At 39.6% G+C, this 27,903-nt stretch overlaps 2 protein-coding genes across 10 annotated transcripts; one reads left to right on the forward strand and one right to left on the reverse strand.

The window, feature by feature from the left end:
• Positions 1–97: 97 nt before the first annotated feature.
• Positions 98–23,909, reverse strand: si:dkey-30c15.10 (uncharacterized protein LOC559353 homolog). Of its 9 annotated transcripts, none has more exons than XM_053427400.1 (26): positions 23,859–23,909; positions 18,765–18,839; positions 18,099–18,418; positions 17,330–17,423; positions 17,040–17,207; positions 16,747–16,839; positions 14,798–14,976; positions 14,369–14,461; positions 13,115–13,204; positions 12,738–12,825; positions 8,266–8,600; positions 8,030–8,124; positions 7,075–7,204; positions 6,714–6,849; positions 5,703–5,891; positions 5,432–5,558; positions 5,189–5,237; positions 4,097–4,150; positions 3,983–4,015; positions 3,845–3,866; positions 3,518–3,627; positions 3,078–3,131; positions 2,630–2,716; positions 1,957–2,064; positions 1,720–1,868; positions 98–1,371 (listed from the first exon to the last, which is right to left on the reverse strand). In XM_053427400.1, the coding sequence occupies exons 4-26, from the start codon at positions 17,415–17,417 to the stop codon at positions 1,209–1,211; spliced, it is 2,640 nt and encodes an 879-aa protein (XP_053283375.1). In that variant the 5' UTR covers positions 17,418–17,423; positions 18,099–18,418; positions 18,765–18,839; positions 23,859–23,909; the 3' UTR covers positions 98–1,208. The 9 variants fall into 9 exon arrangements, with proteins under 9 accessions (XP_053283375.1, XP_053283376.1, XP_053283373.1 ...); XM_053427401.1 differs by having other exon boundaries at positions 12,738–12,822; positions 13,115–13,207; XM_053427398.1 differs by having other exon boundaries at positions 13,115–13,207.
• On the forward strand, positions 23,881–24,698 carry LOC128444756 (monocyte chemotactic protein 1B). The gene is made up of 3 exons (XM_053427404.1): positions 23,881–24,109; positions 24,197–24,341; positions 24,455–24,698. Exons 1-3 carry the CDS (start codon positions 24,046–24,048, stop codon positions 24,534–24,536), a joined length of 291 nt encoding a protein of 96 aa, XP_053283379.1. The 5' UTR covers positions 23,881–24,045; the 3' UTR covers positions 24,537–24,698.
• The last annotated feature ends 3,205 nt before the right edge of the window (positions 24,699–27,903 follow it).

Below are 27,903 nucleotides of genomic sequence, written 5' to 3' on the forward strand. Positions count from 1 at the left end.
CAAAATATTGATGATATAACAAGACATTGCATTTTCATACCAGCACTTGCACTGGCTGGATTGGTCACATTCATCCATCGAAACTGTTTTTGTTGCCTTTGAATTCCTTTCCTTTTATTGGTACCTTACATTAAGTGCATATGAGAGTTGACACCAACAACATTTATAACAAAGTGACAGACTGATAGTTTACATACATGGAAAAGAACGGGACAACAGACAGAACAGACCACATTCATTGCAGCAGCATCACCATAGTTCCCGCTTTTACCCCGTCTCTTCATCTGGTGTATTACAAGTCTACAAATGTAAATATACAGCTTTAAATGTGCAGTGACACAAATCATGTACTCAAGAATATGAGCGTACTCTTATGGGCACTGAATAAAAAGTACAACCCCAAGACACCAGTGACACTTTGTGCCGACAATAGGAATAGATTGAGACTCGAGATCGAGTTACAAACAGTCAAATATTGATTGGTTCAGTGGAACATAAGCCCACGTTATCTTCAATTTAGAGCCCCTGATCAAAAACCTATTACTTCACAAGACAGAAATAGATACTGTCCCTAAACGACTAACAGAAGCTCCCATTCCAACATTGGCACTCCTTCAATAGTTCCCTGCCATTTCAAATAAATTCTCATCCTAAATCAGTTTAGTAGATTTAAACATTTCCTTCTCCTTCAATATTCATTAGTGTCTAAATAAATGTGTCTATCATTCCAGTTTAAATGATACAAACATACAATATTACCTTTCATCATTTCAAAAATATATACGCTACAAGAGGAGTTTCATCTTAGCTACTCAAAGTGACAATATAACAATGCCAATGAAGGCTAAAGCAGCTGATTGCCATAGAAGAACATAAAACGTAAAGTAAAGAGAAACTAAAAAGATTTAAGTGACAACTGTAACTTGGCAAATAAAAGTGTAAACCAACAGTAAATGATTGGATTCAGATAAAAAGAAATAAACCGAAACTTAAACAGAAGAATCTCCCAAAAATAAATTCAAATGACACATCACATGTTACCGGTTTGTTTTATGTTTAGAATTTGGCTGTTGAGTTTAATCAGTGAAACAGAGGCTAAGCTCATCTCCTGCTGCACTGATATTAAGAATCTACCAGCCCTACATGCCTCCATGGATCCCAGACAGACACAACTCATTTCAACTGCATCTGAGAGCATATCGATGTAGTTACAGTATGCTCTCCCTCAAGTTCCCACTGCTCGTGTTTGACTGCTGACTTTCTGTTTTGGTTGCTGATGCTCGGTTCCATGTGTGAACGTCCAAAAGAACTTGGTTGAGTTTCTCCATCCAGTCCGATCGCTCCTGTTTGGTGTCGGCTGAAAACCAACACCTGAGCAAGACAGAAGAACACCAGTGATCAGTTCATCTGCAGGAATGTATCCAGCCACAACCCAAATATGATGTCACAGAAGGTGTTTCTGCCAAACGTTTAACACCCACTGCGACATCACTGCAGCCACATGAGGAGCAGACTCCATGCTTACTGTGTGGTAATTATATGTAACAGACCATGATGATGAATTCTATGGGCCAAAATGTACAACATCAAATATGATGAAAAGGTTTATTCTAGGTCAAGTATTAACACATTGTAGGTAAATTAATCACAATCCAAGAACACCACAACAAATATTCGTCACAAACTCGCAACGTCTTATTTTTTTTTATTCAGACTTACTTGGCAAATGCCTCCTGGCTGTCATCCTGCTGCTGATGTGGAATGTTGCTCACCAGCTCAAAGGTGAAAGGTCGAGCACACGAGTCCCTCTCGACAGGCCTGACACACTGACTGGGAGAGCTGGACAGAGAGATGCTGCCCCCTGCCTGCTGAGGTGAACCCACACGACTGAATCAAAGCTGCTCAAAGTAACTTGGAGAGTTCTTCTGCACATTTTGGGTGTTGGTGTTTTCATACCTTGGTTTCACTGTCATTAGGATGGTTCCAGTAGTGCATGCTGTATCCCTCCAGGACAAAATATCTACGATGCCACACACCATATCCACCGACCAACTCAAACATTGTCTGGGAACACAACCAGGAAGACACCACTGTGAGACTACTAAATGCAACAACACAATAAAATGTTCTTAAATGAAATTGTCTACTTTGAACAAAGTAGTATTAGGGCCACTCAAAGATAATTTTTCCAGAACATGAGAATACATTTGTAATATGAAAAAAAAGTATTAGCATAATTGTATTATTCATCGTATTATGAAAATGAAGTCATCTTTTTTGGAGAGTAGGGTTGCAAATGAATAATAATAGTTTTAAATGGACTAAATTATTGTAATATCACAAAATTTAAATCAACCATGTAAAAAAAGCTTTACAATTTCCAACAGGAGGATAATGTAAATCTCTATTTGCTTTATATGTCAACATTCTAATACAGAATGTGTGACACTGATCAAATCAAAAATGGCCCAAATCGGACTATAAAAAACAAACACAGATTCCATGTGATTTGTGTCATTAAACAATCCGATCTAGGTCACATAGTGGAAAAAAATAAATCTGATTCTGGCCACTTGAGCCTGCAGTGTGAACGTAGTTAGAGAGATGAGTAAATAAAAACCTCACTGACCAGGAAGCCTTGGTGCTGCACATTGGAGTGACTCTGGCTGTCTAGTCTTAGGTAGATGTTGCCCTCTAGAGGAGAGAGAAAAGGCACCTACAGGCCAGGAGAGAAGAGGGAGGAGAAATGGTAGGACGTGGAAGAGATGCAAACAGAAAATAGTATCTGGCAGAAGTCACAAAGTGATCAGACATGGTCACAACTTCTAATTTTTAAGAAATTGTAGTAATATTTTCACAAATACGTTTAACTATGAACTTATTCCTTGGAATATGCATACAAGTAAATGGACAGGCGTTTAGAGTCAAAATATCAACATAATGGATTGCAATACAAGGTTGAAGTTGAACTAGAAGGAGTAAATGCAATCAAAAACAGTAGAATAAAGACAGTGAGGCAGTGGAGCTGAGTGGAAAGTGAGAGGTGAAGGGGTGACAATATGAGAAAAGAGTGAAACCTTTTCCTGAAATTCATCTCCCAGCAGTCTCCTGATTTTGCCATCAAGTTTCATCTGAGTGGAAGAAGCAAGACAGAGACAAGGGAGGGAGACAGAAACGTTACATCACCAGTGAGCCTACCCAAGTGCACAAGTTCTAAGAGAATAATAAAGGGAGCAAAGGGGTAGGTGTACCATGTAGTGCTGCCCTGGTGATTGTTCAGTAAAAAAATTAAAAGCAGACAGGAGCAAAGCCCAGTGACAGTGATTTTGTGACATGTGCCATGCTTTTCATTGACTCTATTAACAACTTCATCTGTACTCACAAAAACACATCCACCAAAGTTCTGCACACCAATCTGACAAACAATCCTGCTTTTCCCAAGCATCCCTTACTACTTAGTCCAGAAACAATCTTGGCTGTAATGTGACAGAGTGAGCAGCTCTTCCAAGACATTTACCTTATCCAGAGGGAACTTGCTGTGTCCCAGTGAGGCCAAGGTGATATTGTGGGAGCCCACGAGACAAAAGTTACTGGAGCGACGAGCATTGAGAGCAGGCGTAGCAGCAGCTGAAGGACAAGAATGAAAGCTCATACGAAAAAAATAAATACGCCTGACCATTACGACCAGTGTTTAACTAGGCCTTTTCAGTACAAAGAAGAACTGATGCCACATTAAATACTCAAAGCTTTACTTAAACTTTTACTAGCTACTATTCTAGAGTTACTGGATTCAGTGAAAAGGGGAAAATGACATTTAGCACTGACCAAAATAAACTCAACTCACATGTCAGAGTGTTACTGGATCTCTGTTGAAAAATAAATGAAAAGGTTTAGGCGCAACACTTCTGGGACAAGTCATAAAAAACCAACAGCATAAAACATGCCTGGATATATAAGTATGAAATAAAGACATTGTACTCACTTTGATAGTGTTCAAAAGCTTTCTAGGTGTAACCTGAGTATACAAATACACAATAAGGTAGTTAGACATTAATAAAGTCACATCTATTTGTATTTAAGAAAGTCATGTAATTACCCGTGACTTGGTGGTGGTCCGGTCCACACTGCAGTTGCTACCTGAAGTGTGGGACTAGATGGCACAAAAACAGAAAAAGATAATCAATGCATCACATCGATCAAACTGTGAAATGGATTTATCCACTTTCTATCACTGAAACTGAAAAAAGAGTTATGATCCAGTGCCCTCAGGGTTTTGCATTTAAACGAGCATGGTTTTGTTTTTTGACACATGAAAGATCTTATGTTGTTTTGGATTTTTACTCTGTTGTAGACCACTCTCTCACAGACACATTGACAACAGGCCTGTCATAGGCAGAGGCCATTAGGAAATATTTCCTAGTGTTTGTACTGTCCTCTGCAGACAGGCAGAGCTTGCAATAACACAAGTAGTTTCTACTTCAGCTGTGCAAATTTTGTTCGACTGACACTGGGTCCGTCTGTGAAACTATCACACAGGGTGTGCATGAGAATGGGAAGAATGCACGCACCAGGACTGGGCTCACAGGCTTCGCTGCCCCGAGCTGGATAATACAACAGAGAGAGGTTTGCAAAAAGCATCTTGACACTCCAAAACACAACTTTAGCACAGTGTTTGTCTACACTTGGGAGACAGCCCACTGTAGTAAGTCTAATCACTTCTGCCTGCAATACAGCAAACTAACAACATGCTAGCTTGTAACATGCCAAACCAGCAGAATGCTGCTCAACCCACCAGGCAACCTACACAGTACCTGAGCCACAGAATAGGCCAACTATCTGTGGAGCATACTCACTCCATCCACTCAATTAACCAAGAGAGCCTCTTCACCTACCTCATCATAACACACCAAACACTTCTGTCTTTAGTATAAAAGTGTGTAGATAATAAAGTACAAACATCAGAACATTTTAGAAAGTTTACATTATTTACAATTGATGTTCCATCCACAACACAAGCAAACATTTAAGCTCACGAAATACTCCACGTCTGTGTTAAGGAACATACAGGGCATGAATAACTGTAGCATTGTATATATGAATATATAAATACTGGCATCTGTGGCACCAACCACTTATATTCAAATATTCAACAAAGTACAGCAAATCAAAATGCAAGTGTTTATCTCACCAGACTATAGACTTCTACATCAATCTCAAATGATGAGCGAATGTCCTTCCTGAAATACCAAGCAGAGGACAAAAAATAACAAGATTTAATCAACATCATAGATTTAAATTGAGATAAACACATTAATTATGTCATTATACTCTCTACAGATGAAGACTAAGTCAATATGAAATCTGTGCTAAACCGTATGAAAGTTGTTTACATGTGACCATTCAATACATATTCTGGTGAACTGCAACTTACAGTGTCACTGAGGTGGGGAAGGAGATGGTGTCTCCATTCTGAGCATCAGCAGCTGTGGCCAGTGGAGTAGCGATGATGTTGCAGGGCCCGTAGCGGATCAGGATGAAAAAGTAGTGACTTGGTCTACCTGAACATGTACAAAAAACGTACTTTTAAAGAGGATGTAAATCACTATGTTTGTGTTAATCACATTTTTAGTGAAGAGATATAAAAGATGTATGAGTGACCCAGCAAGCTAGAAAATAGCAGATATGTCTTTTTGCTGTTTTACCTGTGCGGTTTTGTGAGGAGCAGACAAATTCAAACTTAAGTGGCAGCTGGATGTTTGTGATGCTGACTGTGCCTCTACAGGGCTGCTGGGAAACATATTCCTTTTCCTCCCCTGATGACCCTCCTGTTTCTGAGTTCCTCTCCTCCCTCAGTCTAGACACTTCCGCAAGCAGGGCAGAGCGTTTCTCACCTGAAATACATCACAAGAATAAGGCTACAGAGAAATAATAAAAATACTCCTACTTCGAGATTTTTAAAGGTTCAGTCTGTAGAATGTAATGACATCTAGTGGTGAATTTTCATGTTGCAGCTGAATGCCCCTCACCTCCCCCTCCCGAACATGAAAGAGAACCTGTCGTAGCCTTCAGTTGTCATAAAAACTCAAAAAGGTGCTAAGTTGGTCTAGTCTGGACTAAAATTATTTAAATATAAAGGGGCCCCTCCGGGGTAAAGGAAACTCTAGCGCGGCAGCGCTCCTGTGGGTTAAGGTTTTTGTAAAAAAAGTGACCATAATAAATTTAAATTATATTAAACTAAAATCATTATCGTAATTTTTTAATCTTTATTAAATGGAGAAAATACTGCATTTGTCGGTCTCTCTCGCAGCTTGCTGGTGATTCATAAGGCATTCTGGATACCCCTCCGTTCGAAGTGAGGGTCTGAAAAATCTCCGCTTGGAGGGGTATAAAGCCCTACCCCTCGGTCCCAACAAGTATTGGGACATCCTACCCCTACACTTGAGCGCGCAATACGTAGGGGAAGGGCTAAGGGATTGGGAAATGGGAAATGGGATTGGGCCTTAGTCTTTGTATTTGTCACTTGGAATCTGTTGCGCATGAGAGAAACCTTTGTGCACTAGCAACCACGCTACCGCCATCGATTGAATTATTTATTTGGGAAACGCTGATTGAATGGTGGGGATATACTAGTTGTTCCAGAGACTCAATCATGTGATGAAGAAATATATATTCTAAAAGAGTGAACTAACGAAACAGCCATGTGGTCTACTTACAGGACACCAGCAGTAGTTTTTCAGCTTCCGCCTCCTCCAGCGAGCCTCGTCCATGCTCCTCATCAGTACAGCAGCTCAGAGCCTGCAGGGTCTGGCTGATCACACTCTGCAGTTTGACTGCTTCCTCATTAAGAGCCTGGTGATACACAGAATAATAAGTGCTATTATGGGTAAAGGAACATTTGTATGAGAAAAAATTAAATCAAACAAGTCAAGTATCTGCAGTACAGTTTACATTTTCAGTTGTCAGTGTTTTGTAATGGGGAGAACATGGTTAGAAGTAACTCAGAATAATAAATGGTATACCGTGAGAATTTGTCTTCTTCCAACAATCAAATAAATGATCAAATGTGTTACACACCGTGATTCTCTCCTTGGTGTTGACAGAATGTTGAAGCTGTGACTTCTCTGGAGCTCGTCTCTGAACCCCGGGAGTGACGCTCTGAATCGGGGGCAACTTGTTCTGCCTTTGAGTACGGTAGGCATCAATACTGTCATCATAGAAACAATCAATCAGATTACAGTTCAGAATGTTACAGGACAATATATAAACACTCGTATTTTGGATTATTAGTAATAGATAGTATAGGTGTATCTGATCCTACTTGGTAAACAAATTAACTGGAGAGGTTATTTCTTAGATTTTCTCAGGTCTTGCCTTAGATGATAAGTGCCTTGAGATAATGTATATTATGATTTGGCACTATACAAATATAATGATATCGAATTGAATGAGATGTGTCACATGAGTGATATCTGACAAATCACAAGACTGTAATTAGTTAACAAACCAGGCACTGTTTCCTTTACAGTCTGTATCTGACCGAATTGCAACACATATTTTGGGACACTGGGACGTGCAGCAAATGTTTGACAACACTTCTGCATTAAGTGAGGAACATGACACTCTTAATGAAGGACCTGGTACGAGTTTCTTCATTAATATCTGAGGAAATCAGAGGGATGCTCTGTATTTGGGTTTGTGTGACCCCAAAGTTTGAAGCTGTGGTATTTTTTCTGTTTTAAGAACAAAAATTATCCTAAAGGGTTAGGCTATTTTAGTTGGTTTGGTTTTATTTATTAAGTAATTTTGTGAGAATTTAAACTTAAGAGTGCTTTAAACTGTTATCAACTGTTGTTATGAGCTCTTTTAAAGAAAAAGTATTGGTTCTGTCACTTTAGGGCATCAGAACAGTCTTAAAACAATCGATTTAGCACCATCACCAGAAAAAGTCTAAACGATAGTAAACCCTAATGATTCAAGACTGAGATAGTCTCTGGTTTATTCCATATAGAGTGGATGTTTTGACCTTTACCTGTACAATGGAACAGAGTCAACTGCAGGGGAGAGGGTCTCCTCTGACGTCAGGAGCATAGAGTGAGGATTGGATTCCATGCTTGTTGTCAGCCGCTGTTGGTGGAATATTAAACATTAATAAACTATATTTTTCCTGCTTCTGTATCTATTAACTTTCCCAACATTACTTAAGCCAGAAAATGTCCTTAAATTGTACTTGTGAACGAACATCTCACCAGTAAAAAGTTTTCTTACCAGAGGGGTAACCCATGCCTCAACCGACTTGCTGAGAGGAGAGAGGATGCCACTGGGAGGGAAAGTGAGCAACTCATCTCCATTGCCTTCAAGCTCCTTGCTCTCATCCAACTCTTCTTTGGCCTCTCCCTCCTCTTTACTTTTCTCCTTCTTAGACTCTGTGTCCATTTTATCTTTGTCTCCAGAGCAAACACCAATGCCACTATCACCATTCTCAGGATCGTCATCATTCCCCCTCTCTTCCTCCATCCTTCCAGCATATTCCAGCACCTCGTCGAACATCCGATCGATAATTTCATTGGTGTTGGTCTCATCATGAGAGCTCAGCTCAGCATCTAGGAAACAAAACATTACAAAAATAAAGCAAATCACTTTTAGATGCAAATAAGGATTACACTTCCTTCAAAAAGGTAGATGGGCTGGTGACTTTCCAGGAAACCAGTCATTATATATAAAAAAAACTATAATAGATGGCAAAATACATTTCTCATTTACCCTTTATACCTTAATTAGCACCTGTTTGCCTGTTTCGAAGCACTTTTCAACATACTTAGTCTCAAATAATAGTTTTGTAAAACCACACGTTATTCACACAAGCATCCCTTTCCCAGTGTGTGCAGTTTATTAGTGTTGAAGGATCTGTCTCACCACCAACGTCCCCAACGTGCTCCACCTCTGTCTTCAGGCAGCCCAGTGCTCACATACAGTGCCTTGCATAAGTATTCACCGCCTTTGGACTTTTCTACATTTTGTCATGGTATAACCACAGATTAAAATTTATTTCCTCGTGAGTTTATGTAATGGACCAACACAAAATAGTGCATCATTTGGAAGTGGGGGGAAATATTACATGGATTTCACAATTATTTACAAATAAAAATCTGAAAAGTGTTGAGTGCATATGTATTCACCCCCTTTACTGTGAAACCCCTAACAAAGATCTGGTGCGACCAATTGCATTCACAAGTCACATTTGCAAGTCACATAATTAGTAAATAGGGTCCACCTGTCTGCAATTTAATCTCAGTATAAATACACCTGTTCTGTGACGGACTCAGAGTTTGTTGGAGATCATAACTGAACAAACAGCATCATGAAGACCAAGGAGCTCACCAAACAGGTCAGGGATAAAGTTGTGGAGAAATATGAAGCAGGGTTAGGTTATAAAAAAATATCCAGAGCTTTGAACATCTCTCTGAGCACCATAAAATCCATCATAAGAAAATGGAAAGAATATGGCACAACCGCAAACCTACCAAGAGGAGGCCGTCCACCCAAACTGAAGAGTCGGACAAGGAGAAAATTAATCAGAGAAGCAACCAGGAGGCCCATGGTTACTCTGGAGGAGTTGCAGAGATCCACAGCTGAGGTGGGAGAATCTGTCCACAGGACAACTATTAGTCGTCTACTCCACAAATCTGGCCTTTATGGAAGAGTGGCAAGAAGAAAGCCATTGTTGAAAGGGATCCATAAAAAATCCTGTTTGGAGTTTGCCAGAAGCCATGTGGGAGACACAGCAAACATGTGGAAGAAGGTGCTCTGGTCAGATGAGACCAAAATTGAACTTTTTGGCCTCAATGCAAAACGCTATGTGTGGCGAAAACCCAACACTGCCCATCACCCTGAGCACACCATCCCAACAGTGAAACGTGGTGGTGGTAGCATCATGCTGTGGGGATGCTTCTCTTCAGCAGGTACAGGGAAACTGGTCAGAATAGAGGGAAAGATGGATGGAGCCAAATACAGGGAAATCCTTGAAGAAAATCTGATGCAGTCTGCAAAAGACTTGAGACTGGGGCAGAGGTTCATCTTCCAGCAGGACAATGACCCTAAACATACAGCCAGAGCTACAAAGGAATGGTTTGGATTAAAGAATGTTAATGTCTTAAAATGGCCAAGTCAAAGCCCAGACCTCAATCCAATAGAGAATCTATGGCAAGACTTGAAGATTGCGGTTCACAGACGGTCTCCATCCAATCTGACTGAGCTTCATCTTTTTTGCCAAGAAGAATGGACAAACCTTTCCATCTCTAGATGTGCAAAGCTGGTAGAGACATACCCCAAAAGACTTGCAGCTGTAATTGCAGCGAAAGGGGGTTCTACCAAGTATTGACATAGGGGGGTGAATACTTATGCACCCAACAGATGTCAACTTTTTTGTTCTCATTATTGTTTGTGTCAAAATAAAATTTATTTTTCACCTCCAAAGTACTATGCATGTTTTGTTGATCAAACGGGAAAAAGTTTATTTAAGTCTATTTGAATTCCAGTTAGTAACAGTAAATAATGGGAAAAAGTCCAAGGGGGGTGAATACTTATGCAAGGCACTGTATACACCCTTACTGGTCTTACCTGACATGCTCGTCTCTGCTCTGGACTCCTCAGAGGTCCTGGCCTCAGAGAGTGCAGAGTCATTGATTAGCTCAGGCTCCAGGATAAATGTGACTTTCTTTAAGCACTCTCCTCCAACTGCCTTGTGAGTTTCTTCTTCTATTTCTGGACCCTTTTCCTCTTTCAGACTGCATTCTGATACCTGGACCTCTGTTAAACTTAAAGCCGGATCATCTGCAGCAACGTCTACAGGCTGGACATTGGCCTTTTTTTTTGACTGTGCTGCTTCTTCAGTGGTTCTCTGAAATTCTGTATACACCGTCTGTATTTCTTTATGAGCTACATCTGCAAAAGGAGATGATGTTATTTTTTCCCCTCTGCTATTTAGGCCTGACTCTAGATCCATATGTTCTTCCTTTATATCGATTGTTAGGATGTCTTCTGACTGTTGACAAAAATCATCCTCTTGAGTACATTCCTCTGTGTCTTTCTGGTCTTGCATTGTGGTAGAAATACCAGTTTCTCCACTGGCTGCTCCCTCTTTAAATTCTTGATTGGAATCCATGCTCACATGTTCTCTGTTTAAAGAACAATGGTCTGCCACAGAGTCCTCTTCTGGTGTAGATTCATCATCTTCCTGCAATTCAGAGGAACTGGCCATCTCAAAAGAGACATTTACCAAATCACAGTCACTGTCTTGGACTTCAGAGGGATCACTGTGATCTGCAACACTGCCTCCTTTCTCCTCTTCCAATCCAGATAGTTCCAGCTTCTCCTCAGCACAAACATCTTCCTGCAGCTCTTCAGACATGAGAGACTCTCCCTCTTTGCAGACCTTGTACTGAGGATATCTCCACGACCGACACTCCTCGTCTGTTGAGGGCTCAATATACTCGTCATTACATAAAGAATCATCATCCATCTTTTCATCTTCTTCCAATAAAAAACTATCTTTCCTGCTCTGTTCAGCTGCTTTGGAAAAGCCGGTTTTCACATTGTTTGACTCGTGGGGAAAAGTTGATTCTAGTAGCCTGTCTTCATCACATGACACTTTCGGATCCTCACTGAAACATGTTTTGGAGAAACTCTGATCCTCACTAAAAGACAGCTTCAACACAGTCTTTGATTCTTCTGACCCAAGCCGCTCTTCATCTCCAACTAAAGTCTTGTGGTCTCTCTCTTTCATGACTTCTTCACCCTGAGGAGTGTTTTCCTTCTCCTCAATTTGCAGCTGCCCTTCACTAGAGCTTTTGAGCTCAACAGGTACTGGTGCTTCAGAGTCATAATGTGATATTTGACCTGTTGAAAGATTAGTCTCACATCTTAACACTAAATGTCAAAGCAGCAAACGTAACATAAGTTAGAGCATGTAACAAGTATGTGCAAGAACTCTTCGTACAAACAAATTTGTTCTTAAGTTCTGCATACACGTGATCTAGGATATAGAGTTTCCTCCAGTTCAGTGTAAACCTTTTTAATAAACATTGTTGAAATGCTATTGAATTGTACTTTCTTTATTTTAGTTTTTGACTTCATGCAGACATTGATACAAGTACCAGACTACTTGAAAATATTTGGTATTGAATCATAACGGACGTTAGTCATTATGATGTTTCGGACCTTTGCTTGAGGAAATTTTATTTTTGATAAATTCATTATTATATGTCAAGCAATACAAAATAATTGCTTGTTAGATTAATTAATAAAAGTCGTTAGGTTCACCCCTACTTTGAATCAATTATAAATAAATATATAAATTACACCTCATAAATAAGTTTACATTTCTCTGTTTAACTTTATTATTATTATGCAAACTATAAAATAATTCTAATTCCATTGACGCATCTGTCGCTGCTTGATAGCTAGAAGAGTTGTATAACTTCTTTGTGTTGCAAAATATTGCAGTTGGCATACGTCTTGCAGAGGGCGGATCCATATATGGCTGCTGGACATGTCAATTCTTAATTGTCACCATGTATAATATTTTCAGATAATTTACACAAAGTTCACCATTTTCAGGTCTTTGTTTATAAAGGACATTCATACTTTACAAGGGTTAAGTCTGTTCACAGGAAAGAAGTTAAACATTTCATTACGAATAGTCTATTGGGGAAAACCCTTTAGCATCATAAGAGTCTTACCTGTTGTGTTTGCAGATGGATTCTCTGCAGCTGATGTAGGAGCTTCACTGAAGCTACCATCTTTCTTCTCAGCTTCATCCTCATCCTGCTGAGCGGAACAATATTGGCCCGATAAGAATTAGCTCAGTTTTATGTAGATCATTGCAAATAAATAAGTTGACTCAAATAAAACAGAAAAGACACTACAAATATTTGGTCAGCATCAAATGAAACGATGTGAGAAGATAACAGCCCACTTCCATAAAACCACACCACAGACAATCTAAAAGGTGAATTTCTTTCCTCTGAAGACTGGGACCAAAACAAAATTACCAAGTGCATTGGCTCAAAGTATTTCCCATGTGCACCAAGTGACTTGAGAGTAATCACTGACTCACATCCCTGGGCTGCATGGGAGGCCAATGAACTTTCCTTCCAGATCTAGGGACCCAGGAGGAGTGAGATGAGGGGCCAGGAGTGCTCCTTCCCTGCTAATGTTTACACAGGCAGGTGTGTAAAAAAAACACTCAAAGTGTAAAAGAGACTAAATCATAAGTGAAACAATAATTACATCCACAAAAACAACATATTGAGTTTTCAATCACCAGGTCCCTTTGGACATGTGCCGGCGACGAAAGAGGGAGAATCCCTGATCCTTGAACCTGATACACTAAAGACTTTTGAAAGTCTTGAGGTTATCAATATATATTAATATAAAATGAACCACATTAACTTTGGCCGACCTGACAATTAGAGGATGCATATCGAAGTCAAATTTGCCCAAAATGCCTAAGGTCTGAGCTCTGCTCGAGTCAACCTTATCCTTTTTTAGATTCAACAAAATTTCTGGACAATCAGGTTTAAAAGAAACAATTTAACATTATTGTCTAGTTTTATTCCACCAACCAACAATGAGGATTTTAGTCAAACATCAGCAAAGTGCTTTCAACCAAATTATTTTACCATCCTGCAAAGAAGCAGCAACAATAACACATCTTGCCAAAAGAGTAAATCACAGAGTGACTAGGGAAAAAAAGAAGATAACCCCTCAAAACCAAAGGGAACCTTGTACAACCGCCCTGCTTCATCGGCCTCAAATCCTCATCTTATAATGATCAGGTTGTCAGGTCTGGAGCAGATTTTATGATGTAATTATGTGAGCTTGCGGTGGATTGTACACTTCAACTTTGATACATTTTTTAGGTAAATGTTTGAAATTCTTTTCACACAAAGCCTGTACCGAACGCACGCAGTGTCTATGTGGTAGGTTTAGGGGTTTCCTCAGTTCTGTGATTTTCTTGCCAGTGATTTTATAGCTTCATCATATTTAAAGCAGATCCAAATGTCAACCTGGTTTGTTTTTATGAAGCCATAATATCAGAGTTTAACACTGGGCACAGTACAGTGCTGATGTCAGTATGTTGCACTGCTGGTAGGAATCACCAGAAAGATAATTTGATGGGAAAGAAATTGGACATTTAGATCAAGTTATTGTTGTTTGGGACAGAAGAAAAACCCCACCGTAAATTCCTTCTTTTCCCCACATCAGTCGAAATATAGCAAGGTTTGTCAGTGCTCTCTCATCTTGTCTTATCATGGCGATAAAAATGTCAGATACAAAGATATTTTTTTAATCAACAAAATAAACTCACTTGAGCCAATAAGGGATCAGAGCTGCTTCTCTTTAGCCAGGCATTCTCACTTATTGGTTGGAAATGTAACTGGCTTATTTCCTGATCCCGTTCCTGAACCAAGAAACAACATTAGACACACCCTCTTTAGATTTACTGTCAAATTACATAAATTAAATAGGAATTATACAGATATAAAATTATGCCATTCATACATTTAAAATGAGACAGGGACTGGTATTAGCCTTTGTGTAGAACGATTTTACATTTAAAGAATTACCGTCCCAACTGAATAGTTCTACAAATCATTTACAGGACATAATGATCCATTTCATCAAATAATGTTTAAGTTCACTTACACATTTAAGTATGAGAACTTAAGAGCTACAAATATGCTGTTCCTAGTTTTGTAAATGCTACTGATTTTTGTCATTAGATAGGTCAACCAACCTGGCGAATGCGAGAGGCCTGCTTGGAGCTGGGTGTCGTCGTGACCTGGAGTTTCTGATGGATGTCAGATACTAAGTTGGATCGGGTTCGAGAGCACAGGCTGGAAGGGCTCGGTGTGAGGCCAGTCTGAAGAACAGGCACTTTAAACCGCCCCATTCGCTGACTGAACTCTCCCTCACCTGGATGGAATAAAAAAAGGTAGATATGCATTCTAGAAACGTAAATAAAAATGAAGTCCAGTTTTAGAAATACGATTTCCTTGGGATTTCAGAGAGTATCGACTGATACCAAGTTCCATAAATTTATATTTTCAGCTGTATGGCTCATACTTCAAGTGGACTTGAGTTAGTAAAGCCAGCCCAGTTTAAGTTATCTGTTCTTGGTATGACAATAAACATAAATCTCAAATTAGTTTATAAATAAATAAGGTGGTTGCTAACATCAACGAGTGATCGGCATCTATTGCTGAAGACCTTCAAATGTACTAGAGATATTCTCCATAGTGTCCTAAGTTCTATAAAAATGAATACAAAATTAATGTAAGTTTATTTTGAACGTTTTCACCCTTTTGTTTATTTGCAAGATTAAGTAAACTATTGCATGTATTTCCACAAAACTTGGTGGAAGGATGGGAAATGGGCAAACTAAGAAACCATGAAATTGTAGTGTGGATCTGGATAAAGGGGACGGATCAAGAAATTCTCTCTTTACCACCTCAGGGTAGGTATGCACCATTCTAGTTTTATTTGTTATGTTGTGATGCTCTCCACGTAGTACTGTATTAGTGTGCATGTTCACTGAGAGAAAGCAAATAGTCTGTTCCTTGTACTTGTTCACATGCCAATAAAGTTGATTCATGAGTTGATTGGTTAAAATTTGCAGCCATGACAGTGGCCAATAACTGAAATTAGATGTCACTGCCAAGAAGCAAACAATCCACAAGCGTGGATTTTTCACACACATCTTCAATCTGGAAGGAAACCAATATGATAACCAGTTTCAAGGTGGACACCCAAGATTACTGTCACCAATTCAGTGTCTGACAAATTGTAAATAACATCACAATGTCATTCGATTATTTTCCTGAGTTAAGGTGCTGAATAACCAGAGAATTTTTTTTGTAGAATATTATGATGTCCCTCTATTGCTTATCGCATTCACAAGAATGTGATGGATGTGAGGTCAGAGTGACCTTTAACCTGTAGTGATCTATATTGAAATAACTTCTTAACAGGATTTTTCCTGCATAGAGAATTGTGAGACAGCCGTCTAAGTCCAAATTTATACCACCCCCCTGACAAAATTCTAATAATTCCTGGAAAACATTACAGTGGAAACCGGATATTGGGATCAGCCATTTATATGGATAAAAGCTTGGGAAAGAATTGTTTTTGTGTCGTAATTTGGTCTTTTCATACACCTTTGTATGGTTTTCGTCACATATGTCAAATGACACTGTGTTCTTTTTGTGTGTGCGTGTCAGTGTGTGTCAGCCAAGAGAAAAAGAGAGCAGAGTAAGTACAATCTGTATTTTGTATTAATGCATGCAGCTATGAAGAAAGATTTTACTAATTTAAGAAAAAGTATCAATCATGATGTGGTGATCCGTGTTGATATTGTGGTGTCATTTAAAAAAACGTTTTAAACTGTCAAAGACATCAGATGAGTCACTGTGTGTCTTTCTGTGTCAGAGAGGTTGTGTGTGTGTGTGTGTGTGCACGCACGTGAAACGTGTGATATTTCTGGGAATACCTTGCAACACTTCTTCAAGCACCAATAAAATGCTACAAAGTGGGGTCCTGTTAAGAACTGGCATTCATTGGAATGCTGAGGGACTAGCACCACTCCACCCAAATAATTCACATTTACACACTCGAATTTCTACTCGCATTGTGACAACTTCCATCTATTATATTCTCCATTATGCATGTGTTCGTATGCATTCTTACCAAGGAGATGCTCCCTGAAGCCCTTGTCAAGGACGTTGGCTGCTGGGCTGTCAGCCCCAGGATCCGAGAAGCACCTCGGGGCCGTTGGAGCTTCTTCAGTGAAAATGCATACTACTGTTATAAACTACTGCATTTATCATCTGTTTGTCACACAGTTTACTCAACTCCTTGACTTAATAGTTAGTGTTACATGCAGATAATCTGGAAGACTTAAGCAATCAGAAATCTAGACATATTTTATTTTACAGGCTTTGTGATGCAGCTGGGTGAACAATATATAAAGGCAGGATTACCCTCTCTTCTGTGGGTGAGCTGGTGGACCCGGGACTGCACTGAGGGAACCATCGGTGTATCGGCCTTTATACCTAGCTCAGCTAGTCGTCCAGAGCTGGATGGTTTAGGGCTCCGGTTCTCTTGACCTGCTGCGTCCAGACGCCGCCGCTTCTGGCCGTCATTCATATCTGACACATAGGAGACAACAATGGAGATAAGGAAATGATATGCAAGCAATAAATATATATATATATATATATATATATATATGTGAAACTTGCCATTCTTGTTAATACAGGCACAAACAAACCTGAGGGTGAGAAGACATTGTCTTCAGAATCTGACAGAGGTGTTCTCTGTCTCTTCATGCTTGCGTTGTTTTCCTCGCCAGCTTCCATAATGAGCTGCAAACAGAGACATTACACACTGTATATGTTTTCTAATCTTCATTGATGACACCTGTTTCCCAACCTCTTAAGATGGATCCTACTGTACTCTTTACTGATTGTAAATTGTAGCGTTACTGCTATCTGGCACAATAATTTGCTTCGGAATTTATAAAGTTTGATTTATTCTATCGTATAAAGAGGAGATTGCTTAACAGGGAAGGTCATGGACATAGTCACCATGTTACAGTTTGTATACGTTCAAAACTATTTGATGACTATTCGATTAAAACGACTGAAGCTAGATCTTAAATTTGTGCCAAACGGGCTAACGGGGTTAAAACGTTTCGTGTGTGTCCCAGATTTATGAAACGCGAACAACGCCCCACAGTTTCACCTCGCCTCATTCCAACATGACTCGGTTCCTTTGCTAGCGGAGCTAGCAGAAAGTCAGCTGAATACGTTGCGTCATCTGAGAAACGCTGCCAACACATAAAAACCGTCATGTTAGCTCAACTAACTGCACTGATAACCCAACAGCTATATTAGCCACATTAGCTGCATGCAAGAGTCAACTCTGCTCGACAAAACGTTAGCCTAGCTTTGAGAACGGCTAGCTAATATTAGCAGGAACAAACCAAAGCGTGTAACGTTAGCAACGTGCAGAGTGAAGAGCTCAACGTGGGGTCGTACCTGAGGAGATGTGGGAGAGTTCTGACTGACGAGGAGAGGGCTCTTCTTGTTCTGACCTATGGTTCTGACCACAGACTGTACATAAACACACAGAAACCTCCAGTCTCCTCCTCCTCCTCCTCCAACTTTGAATTTCAGCGGGTCTTCTGACGTGATGGGGCGGGTCCCAGTCCGTAAACACTCTCCAGCAGCGCTGATCTGCGACCAGTCTACACCTTCATATGCAGTCGAAGGCCCACACACGCAGCTGCTGGGTCAGCTTATACACAGTCTGATCCCAGGTCTGTTGCGCGACAAGCTCCAAACGAGGCCATTTTACCCTAATAAACAGAGTAAACACGCAAATCAAGATTCCACTACTTCAAATTGGAATGGTTCAGCTTTGACCATTTAACTGTACAAATCTCTGTTTTGATGTGTGGCACATAGATTTAACGTGTATAATAACAAATATTAGTCTAAAATCAGCAGGCAGGCAGGACTAGGTGAGCGTTCCGGCAGGCATCCAAACAATTTGAAGCATGGCAGGTGTTAAAGGAGGGCAGGTTATTCTGTTCACAGGTAAAGTAGGTGTTACAGAGTGACCAAATTCAAAATGCAAGACAGGAGGCGGCCGGAGTGTTGCTATCAGCATGGGTGTGTCTTGTGGGATGAACCGGTCTTTACATAGAGATGCCAGCTTGACAACTTGACTGTGGAGTGAGACTCAGGGTTGCAGGTCAATAAGCAGGAGAACAGGAACTGGGGAAAACAAACACACACACACACACACACACGCACACGCACACGCACACACACACACACACACACACACACACACACACACACAAATAGATTATCTCCACTCAGCGACTGACCCGCTGAGAAACAAACTCTGATTATTGGCGACTCGGTTCTGAGATACGTCAGGTTAGCGACACCAGCGACCAGTCAGCTGCCTCCCAGCGGCCAGAGCCGGTAACATCGAATCTAAACTGAAGTTGCTCGCTAAAACTAAACGTAAATACAATAAAATCGTAATTCACGTCGGAAGCAATGACTCCCGGCTTCGCATGTCGGAGGTCACTAAAGTTAATGTTGAGTCGGTGTGTGCTTTCTCAAAAACGATGTCAGACACAGTAGTTTTCTCTGGCCCTCTACCTAACACAACAGGTGATGACATGTTCAGCCGCATGTTGTCTTTTAACCGCTGGCTGTCGAAGTGGTGTCCTGTAAATGGTGTGGGCTTTGTAGATATTGGCAAACTTTTTGGAAAAAAACTGGTGTTGTTAGGAGAGACGGCGTTCATCCCACTTGGGATGGAGCAGCTCTCTTATCTAGGAATATTACTCAGTCTATTACATGACAACCCAGAGTTGGGACCAGGAAGCAGAGCTGCAGTGCTAAACACTTCTCTGCGCTCCCTCTGGATCAGTCACACAACCCCATAGAGATTGTGTCTGTCCACCGTCCGATTAAATTATTAAAATTAAACAATAACAGAGCGAGAACTCCACACAAAAATCGAATACAAATTAACACAACCTCTGAAACAACACAGGAAACTAAGACTTTTAAATGTGGTCTTTTAAACATTAGATCACTGAGACGTGGCTGCATCCTGATGAATATGTCAGTCTAAATGAATCTACTCCCCCTAGTCATATAAATTCACAGGTTCCCAGAGAATATGGGCGAGGAGGTGGAGCTATAACTCATTTGAATGTCTTGTTCTTAGTCTTCCACGCCAATCCAGGAAACACCAACAGCCAATCATATTTGCTGTAGTTTACCGTGCTCCGGGGGCTTATACCGAATTTTTTACGGAATTCCCTGAGTTTTTATCAAACCTAAGCCTAAAAACAAATACAATTATTATTGTTGGTGACTTTAATTATCATGTTGACAATAATAAAGATAGACTTAGCGTAGCATTTATTTCGATACTAGACTCAATTGGTTTCAGTCAGTGTGTATACCAACCTACTCATTGTTGTGACCACACACTTGGCCTTGTATCATCGTACGGTGTCGGAATTGAACATTTAACAGTACTTCGGCGCAATCCAGTTCTATCAGACCATAATTTAATAACCTTCGATTTTTCAATAATTGAATATATGCCACTAATAAAAAACTAATTTTCTAGACGTCTACCTGATTGTGCTGTAGCTAAATTTAAGGAAATAATTCCAATAACATTTAAACCCGTATTATCCGTCGATATAAACAACAAATTCTTTAAAAACCCGAGCTCCATTGAGATCGACCACCTCGTTGATAGCTCTGCAGACTCATTACGATTAACAGTAGACTCAATAGCCCCCCAAAAAAGAAAAATGTCAAACATAGTAAATTAGCTCCGTGGTATAATTCCCAGACAAATGAGTTAAAACAATTATCAAGAAAACTAGAAAGGAAGTGGCACTCCAGCAACCATGTTGAAAACCTCATAGACTGGAAGAGTAGTGTTAAAGAATATAAAAAGGCTCTCCACAAAGCAAGAGCTGCCTACTATTCAAAACTAATAGAAGAAAACAAAAACAACCCCAGGATTCTCTTCAGCACTGTAGCCAGGCTGACAGAGAGTCACACCTCCACCCAACCCAGTATTCCTCGATCCCTAAATAGCAATATCTTTAGGACCCTTTTCAATGATAACATTTGAACAGCACAGAGACAGCCTTAGCAAAAGTCACTAATGACCTTTTAATAGCCTCAGATCAGGGACTTGTGTCTGTCCTCGTTCTGTTAGATCTCAGTGCAGCATTCAACACAATTGACAATCACATTTTATTACAAAGACTTAAACATTTAATTAACATAAATGGAACCGCCCTAAACTAGTGTAAATCTTATTTTTCTGATCGCTCCCAATTCGTGCAAATTAATGATGAGTCATCTGTGCGCACCAAAGTTAACCATGGTGTTCCACAGGGTTCTGTGCTTGGCCCAATTTTATTCTCATTATATATGCTTCCACTAGGAAACATTATCAGGACACACTCGGTAAATTTCCACTGCTATGAGGATGACACCCAGTTATACTTGTCATTAAAACCTGAGCAAAGTAATCAATTAACTGAACTTCGAGCATGTCTCAAGGACATAAAAACCTGGATGACCCGCAATTTTCTATTATTAAACTAAGATAAAACAAAGGTTATAATACTTGGCCCTAATCACCTTAGAGATATATTATCTCGTGATATAGCTGCACTAGACGACATTGCCCTTTCTTCCAATGATACAGTCAGAAACTTGTTTTGCAAACAATGAGTGAGGAAGTGAAGACACCATTCACCTTTAAAGGGGACATATTATGAAAATTCCACTTTTGTAGGGCTTCTACACGTTAATTTGGGTATCTGGCATGTCTACCGTCCCCTAAACTCTGGAAAAAAGAGCTGAGGAGGGGGCTGTGGCTCGTAACTTAGGTATAAATAGAAAACAGCTGTTTGTGGGGAGCTAACGCTAGCTTGCTGCTAGTTTGTGTTGCAGCAGTGTTAAGGCCGAATTATAGTCCTGCGACTGCAACCGCGGAAGGCCACGCAGTTGCATCGACGGACTCGTTTTGGTTTATGCTTCTCTAACGTGTTGCGAGTGTTGCAACGCAATTCACCGCATGAACACTAGGCGTAACATTGTAACATTGTTTGTCGAAGACAAATCACACAAAGAGACGTCTTCTTCTTCGTCGAGTGTTTATTTACATCGCCACTCCGGCTCCTCATAGCCTGGCTCACGTTGCTTTGTCGTATAGTTAGAAAAATTGGCGGACGCACGCAAGCCGCCAGAGGATACGAAAGGGGCGTGTTGCGTGTCTTGCGTGCATGCGTGCGTCGTACAACCCGACTATAATTCGGCCTTTAGCCTCCAGAGCTGTAGCCCCTCCACGATCCCTTTGTCTTTGTGTGTGTGTGTGTGTGTGTGTGTGTTTGTTTGTGTGTATGTGTATGTGTGGTGTGTATGTGTGTATGTGTGTGTGTGTATGTGTGTGCGTGTGTGTGTGGCGGGGGCAGGGCGGTGAGAGAGGGGGGGTTGTTGGTGAGAGAGGGGGCGGGGCGGTGGGCACTCAAAACAGGTCAATCTGAGGAGGGCTGTTTTAGCCAGGGTAAAAAGGGTGCTGTTTTAAATGATCCTTGTGGTATTTTGACCAAACATTTTTACAGACATTTCATTAAGACCCCAAGGGGCCATATCAACTGTGGTAAAATGGGCATAATATGTCACCTTTTAAGTGCGACCCCTTAATCACAATATAAAAACCTATTGAGATACACCACAGACTGCAGAGTGAAGTATGAAATACTGTATGAAATATGTTTGGTATCTTTGCAATGAATCAAACAGGAAGTAAGGAGCTCTGGGTTTGACAGTTATATCATAATTTCTGCTTGTCACAGTGACATACAGAAACAATTATATGTTTGGTCAAAGTGTGACACATGAACCCACGCCTCTCAAATAGATGTTCCAAAAGTAACATGTCATATAAAAAACTTTTGACAGTGTAATGGAAATAAACTACAGATGAGGAAATTAATTGGGTTCTGGGTGATCACAAAATAGGTCACTGCCGCATTTCTTAACCTTTGTTTGTGTGTATGCATCTGAACAACTGTGATAAGATCTTTATAACTTCATGGTTTCAATCAGTAGGGGAAGGAAACCAAGTTCTGCCACAGACATGTTTAGTGACTGGGGATTTCCTGCAGCCGTCCGATTAAAGATAGTTTGTACTTACAAAACCTTGAACTTTGACTTTTCTTTTATTACAAACATTTAATGAAACCAAAACGTTGACAATAGCCTGCTACCATTAACGGTCGTTGGATAATATATTTGATCAAATGTATTTGAATCTCGATTTTTGATGCCAGCCCCTAAATGATCTGTATATGTAAATACAATACACCAACCCTCCATACTGATCACACAGTACAGTATACAGTATTGTCTGTTCTCAAGGACAACTGAAATCTTAATCTAGCTCTTGTTGCTTGTAAAAATCCACTCAGTGACTTTGGCAGTTCAGGTTTTTTGATGCGGTTTTATTTAGTGGCTGGATCCACAGCTGGATTAACCTGCTATAGGGGAGCATGGGGGAATACAGTAAACTGCAGGGCCACATTATTTACCACCCATTTCTTTTACTTTATTTACATTTAGCACATTTTCAATTATTGTGAACATTTTGAATTATTTAATTGCATGCATTAATGTATGAGAATAACTTTAAAATACCACAGCCACTATGAATGAGGGCCTTAGGATCAAGTAATAAAGCAGGACATATTTAAAGGCCCTTGACATGCCATCTGATATTATTCTCTACCTGGTGCATATTCACAAACTTATTTTCAATCAAATAAAAAAAAGCCAGCCAAACAGTTGCTTACTTTGCCAGTTTGGTAGTCACCCCCGTTTCGGACCGTAGAATGTTACATTGCCAAGTGCTTTGATGTAATATACAATACATCTGTCTTTGTGACCAAAAAAGTATATATAATTAGGAAATATTGTGCATTTGATCTTTCTGTCTGAACTCTATATCTGCCCCCTGAAATGTAATTAATTTGTTGAGTAAAATGCTGTTGTCTGCTCTACTCTATTTTGTGCTCTGTTGAAAACAAATACAAGTTTATGATGAACATGAATGTTCAAAATAACTCTTCCTGTCACTGAATAGAAACCAAGATGTAAAGATAAAGCGATTGTTCCATCTCCTGTGGTACAAGAGGCGATTTAATCTTTACAGCAAAAAAACTTTGAATTTACCGTAACCTCCCTCCCCTCGAGACAGCAGCAGACATGTGAGCTGTCCTGTGGTTGAAACGCATAGGAGGTGTTGGGGGGGTGGGAATTATGCTTATTATAAATTGGACGCAGAACGGAGAGTTTATCACAGCAAAGAAGAAGAAAGACAGAGATCATCATCATCATCACCATCATCATCATCATCATCATGAAGACTCTTTGCTTCACCCTGGGAATGCTGCTACTCACTGTCTGCTGGTGCAACGCCATGCGTAAGTGATCTCTATTTGTTGCTCATCGACTTCAGAGTTTGCTCAGAGACATGTTTGTACTGATTTCATCTGGTTACTTTCCAACAGCCCAAGCAGTGGACTTCAGCACAGCACCTCGCTACAGCACAGCACCTCACACCTGCTGCCCAAACGTTTCCAATAAAACGTTACCATTCAAGCGTGTGACCAGCATAACTGTGACTCACAGCTCCTGTCCGGAACAGGCATTCATGTAAGTCTGCCCGTGAAGTCTTTTGCTAATGATGAGATAAATAGACAAATGGATATCCTAGTACATCTAAACAAGGTGGATCAAATGAATTGTTCCCTCTGTCATTTTTGCAGAGTCCAAACAGTTATAGGGAGAAAGATCTGCTACGAACACAATTCCATGTGGGCTCAGGACGTCTACAATCGGCTCAACTGAGGGTGGTGATACACAGAAGTATTAGCGATGTATTATTGTGTAATAATATAATAGTGACATACCCATGTCTGGTTTTGCAGATCTAAATGGATCTGATGCATTGCATTGACTAGGGTTACTGTATGTCATGTTTTGCAGCTGTGAAATAAAATGTTAAATGGTTCTATGTGTCGTTTGATGTTCATATTCAACCTTTTTCGGCCAGAAGATGTGGCATGGTTTCATGAGGCATCCATTTATCATGGTAATGTCACCTTTTACTACACACCAGCATTTTGAGCCATAGAGGAGAACAGATTTGAGATACCTGTCGTTGGAGTCTGCCCTTTGTTTTCAGACCGTACTAATTTGGACTTTTTATTCATAAACAAATTTATAAAAGAATACTACATTTATGGAATGAACATAGCTCACAATGCCAGTGTTTCAAACCATCTTGACCTTTCAGGGCCAATGCTTACGTAGAGTCAAGAGTTTGGGACGTCTCTCCATCATGATATATATGCAGTATTTGAAAAGTTAAAGTCCACTAATCAAGGGTCAGTCCTTAAAAAGGTGATTCCACAGTTTTTTACGTAAAACCTCTCACAAAAAAAATGCAATATTTACCATGTACTACATTGTGATGAGATTGTTTTTGGAGGGTTAATACAGCCTGGCACATGTTATTATTATTATTTTTTGTGTACTGTCACTTATAAAAAACACTACCCTCTGTACCTTCGAGCCCTAAAACGGTTGTAGTACGCTACAAATATTAATATTTTTTTTACTTTCAATTATTTAATTTATTAACAATATCAGTCATCATCATAAATATCAAATTTTCATTATTTTAACCCAGTAAAGTTCCTGTTTGTTTTCACGACACCCCCAGTTTTTATATAAAAAAAGATACATGTCACAGATAAATTTACATGTTTTTGAGATTATCACAGCCTTGGATATGTCAATACACACACACACACACACACACACACACACACACACACACACACACACACACACACACACACACAAACACACACAAAGAAGCTTAGCATGCTGTAACTCATATTTAAAAATTCACAACAAAAATTAGAGGTTTCAGTAATTATATTGTTTTGAGTGTACATGTAGACATGGACGTCATGTTAGTGTGTGTGAGAGGTGGGATTGGTGATGATGTGTTTACTTTATGTGTGTGAGCGAGACAGAGAGGGAGAGGGACAGGGAGTCAGGAATAATATCATTACCTGGATGCTGTATAACTGCAAACATATACACACACACACACACAAACTTTTTTTAATCATCCCACTCTCTGAAGTCCATATCTACACAAACACATAATTTCAGTTGCAAACATTCGTTTTATGGATTTCGTTATACAGAAATAGTGCCACTACAGGGAGCCAGTGAATAGAATGTATTTTATCTATATACCAAATCCGAGGATATGTGTGAATATGAGGGTAAATACTAAAAAATATAAATTTGAAGCCAGGATAAAAACGTGGAATGCATGATTTTAGAACGGGTTGCAATGGGTAATTTCTTGCCATGAAGGTCCCAAATGGTACTTTTTATATGGTAACAAATAGACAAATAATAGGAAAATAGGTGGAAAGTTTAAAATTCCACAAAAAATACCTACCCTTGGATAAGTTAAAGCCATATGCATTAACGCAGCCAAAATTATCGTACCACAACCTTCCACCAAGTTTTCTGCAGATTTGTTAAGTCTCTCTTTTGTGCGATCCTGCCGACAACCAACCAACCAACAAACAGACCAAGGTGAAAACACGAGTGGGTGAGCTCATAAAATGTCGCCTTCATCTGGAAGCTGTGAGCTTGTGGTTACGACAAGTGCACGGTGTGCTCCACATTCAAGTGGTTTAGTTTTGAGATGGCTGCTTCTGGTCGATAGCAATCCTAACAATTTAGCTAGAAGGCTAGTAACATAATACAGGAAATACTAAAGCATAATGACATAAGGAATATCACCATTTTCATTAGACATATTAAAACATTTCGAAAATAAACTTCCATCAACTCTACCATTTCTGAAAATGTCAGCAAAATCATCACAACCCAGGAACTCAGATATTCTCACATTAAAACAGTAAACAAATTATCATGGCAAGGCAGAAATCTCATGAGATTAGAGAACTGACTCAGAAATAGATATTAGTTTCTAGTCTAGTCACGACAACCCTAGATTAGTGTCTATGTTTCTGAGACTTTGGTTTAATTCACCTAAAGTCTAAAGAACTGACAGAAACCCAATCGTCTTTTATTGTACTGTGGAGAAAGATCAGAGCAAGATGAGACAATGGAAAAACTGTTGATCTTTCTGTTTGTAAAAAATATGTTCTGTATGAATGTTGTTCCACAAACGCAAAAATATTAATGATTTGGAAACCATATCCGTATTTAAAATTTTTTGTTTTTTAATCAGGCTTTTTGAATATTATATTCCATATAATGAGCTTGTTTATTGTGGTTAAGTGTGTCATGAGACGAATCCTTGATGTAGGCTATTATATAATGTAGAGACATTTGTTAAAACACATCGTAAAGGACTCGGTGTGTATGACACAATCAGAAAATCTGCAGGTTTTCGTTATCTGCACACAAACCGATGCCACAGGCTGTTCTTGTTTTGCTTTCTGAGAAGCTTGTGAAAGCTTTAGTTTTCAGATGTTATCACATTGCCGTCTGAATCAGATTACATCAGATTAGTTTACATTTAAACAACTGATTTAATTAGTTCAGGGAATAGTAAGGTTTAGATAGTATAGCCTCAATCTAACATTTAGTAGTTTATATGATATAAGGATTCAATGGTTTATTGGTTACACATAAAATAATGTGTCTGTTAACTACAGTCTGGCTCTTCTAAATACCCATTTATTTATCATGGGTGACAAGTGCTATATGAGTACAGACCATTGATATACAAATACAGCAAGGAATGAAATTAATAAACTGTGTAGTTTTCTATAAAACTTTAAAAGACATAACACACACATGCACACTTGTATTCTCATTGTTTCTTATTACTTTATAACATTTATACTGAAGTTTTCATTTTCAGTATCCTTCCTCTGCGGTAACATTTTAATTTTCCCAAAATTGGTTTGAATAAAGGATTCTCTTATCTCATGATTTGGTTCGAGAGTTCAGATATTATCCTACTTCCACACTTTTTATTACCCCCTCTCAAAAAGACTTAGCATTACCATTTTTTGTGTAGTCTAAAGTTACCTATATACAGGGGGTGTCTCACATTGTCCGATGTCTCACATTATCCCGCTCTCCCCTAATACCTCTTGCTTTCAGCTTCGGGTAACGGTTCGGGTATCTCACGCTGTTTGTTTCCATA

This window comes from Pleuronectes platessa, chromosome 7 (assembly GCF_947347685.1).
Source record: "Pleuronectes platessa chromosome 7, fPlePla1.1, whole genome shotgun sequence".
Lineage (NCBI taxonomy): Eukaryota > Metazoa > Chordata > Actinopteri > Pleuronectiformes > Pleuronectidae > Pleuronectes > Pleuronectes platessa.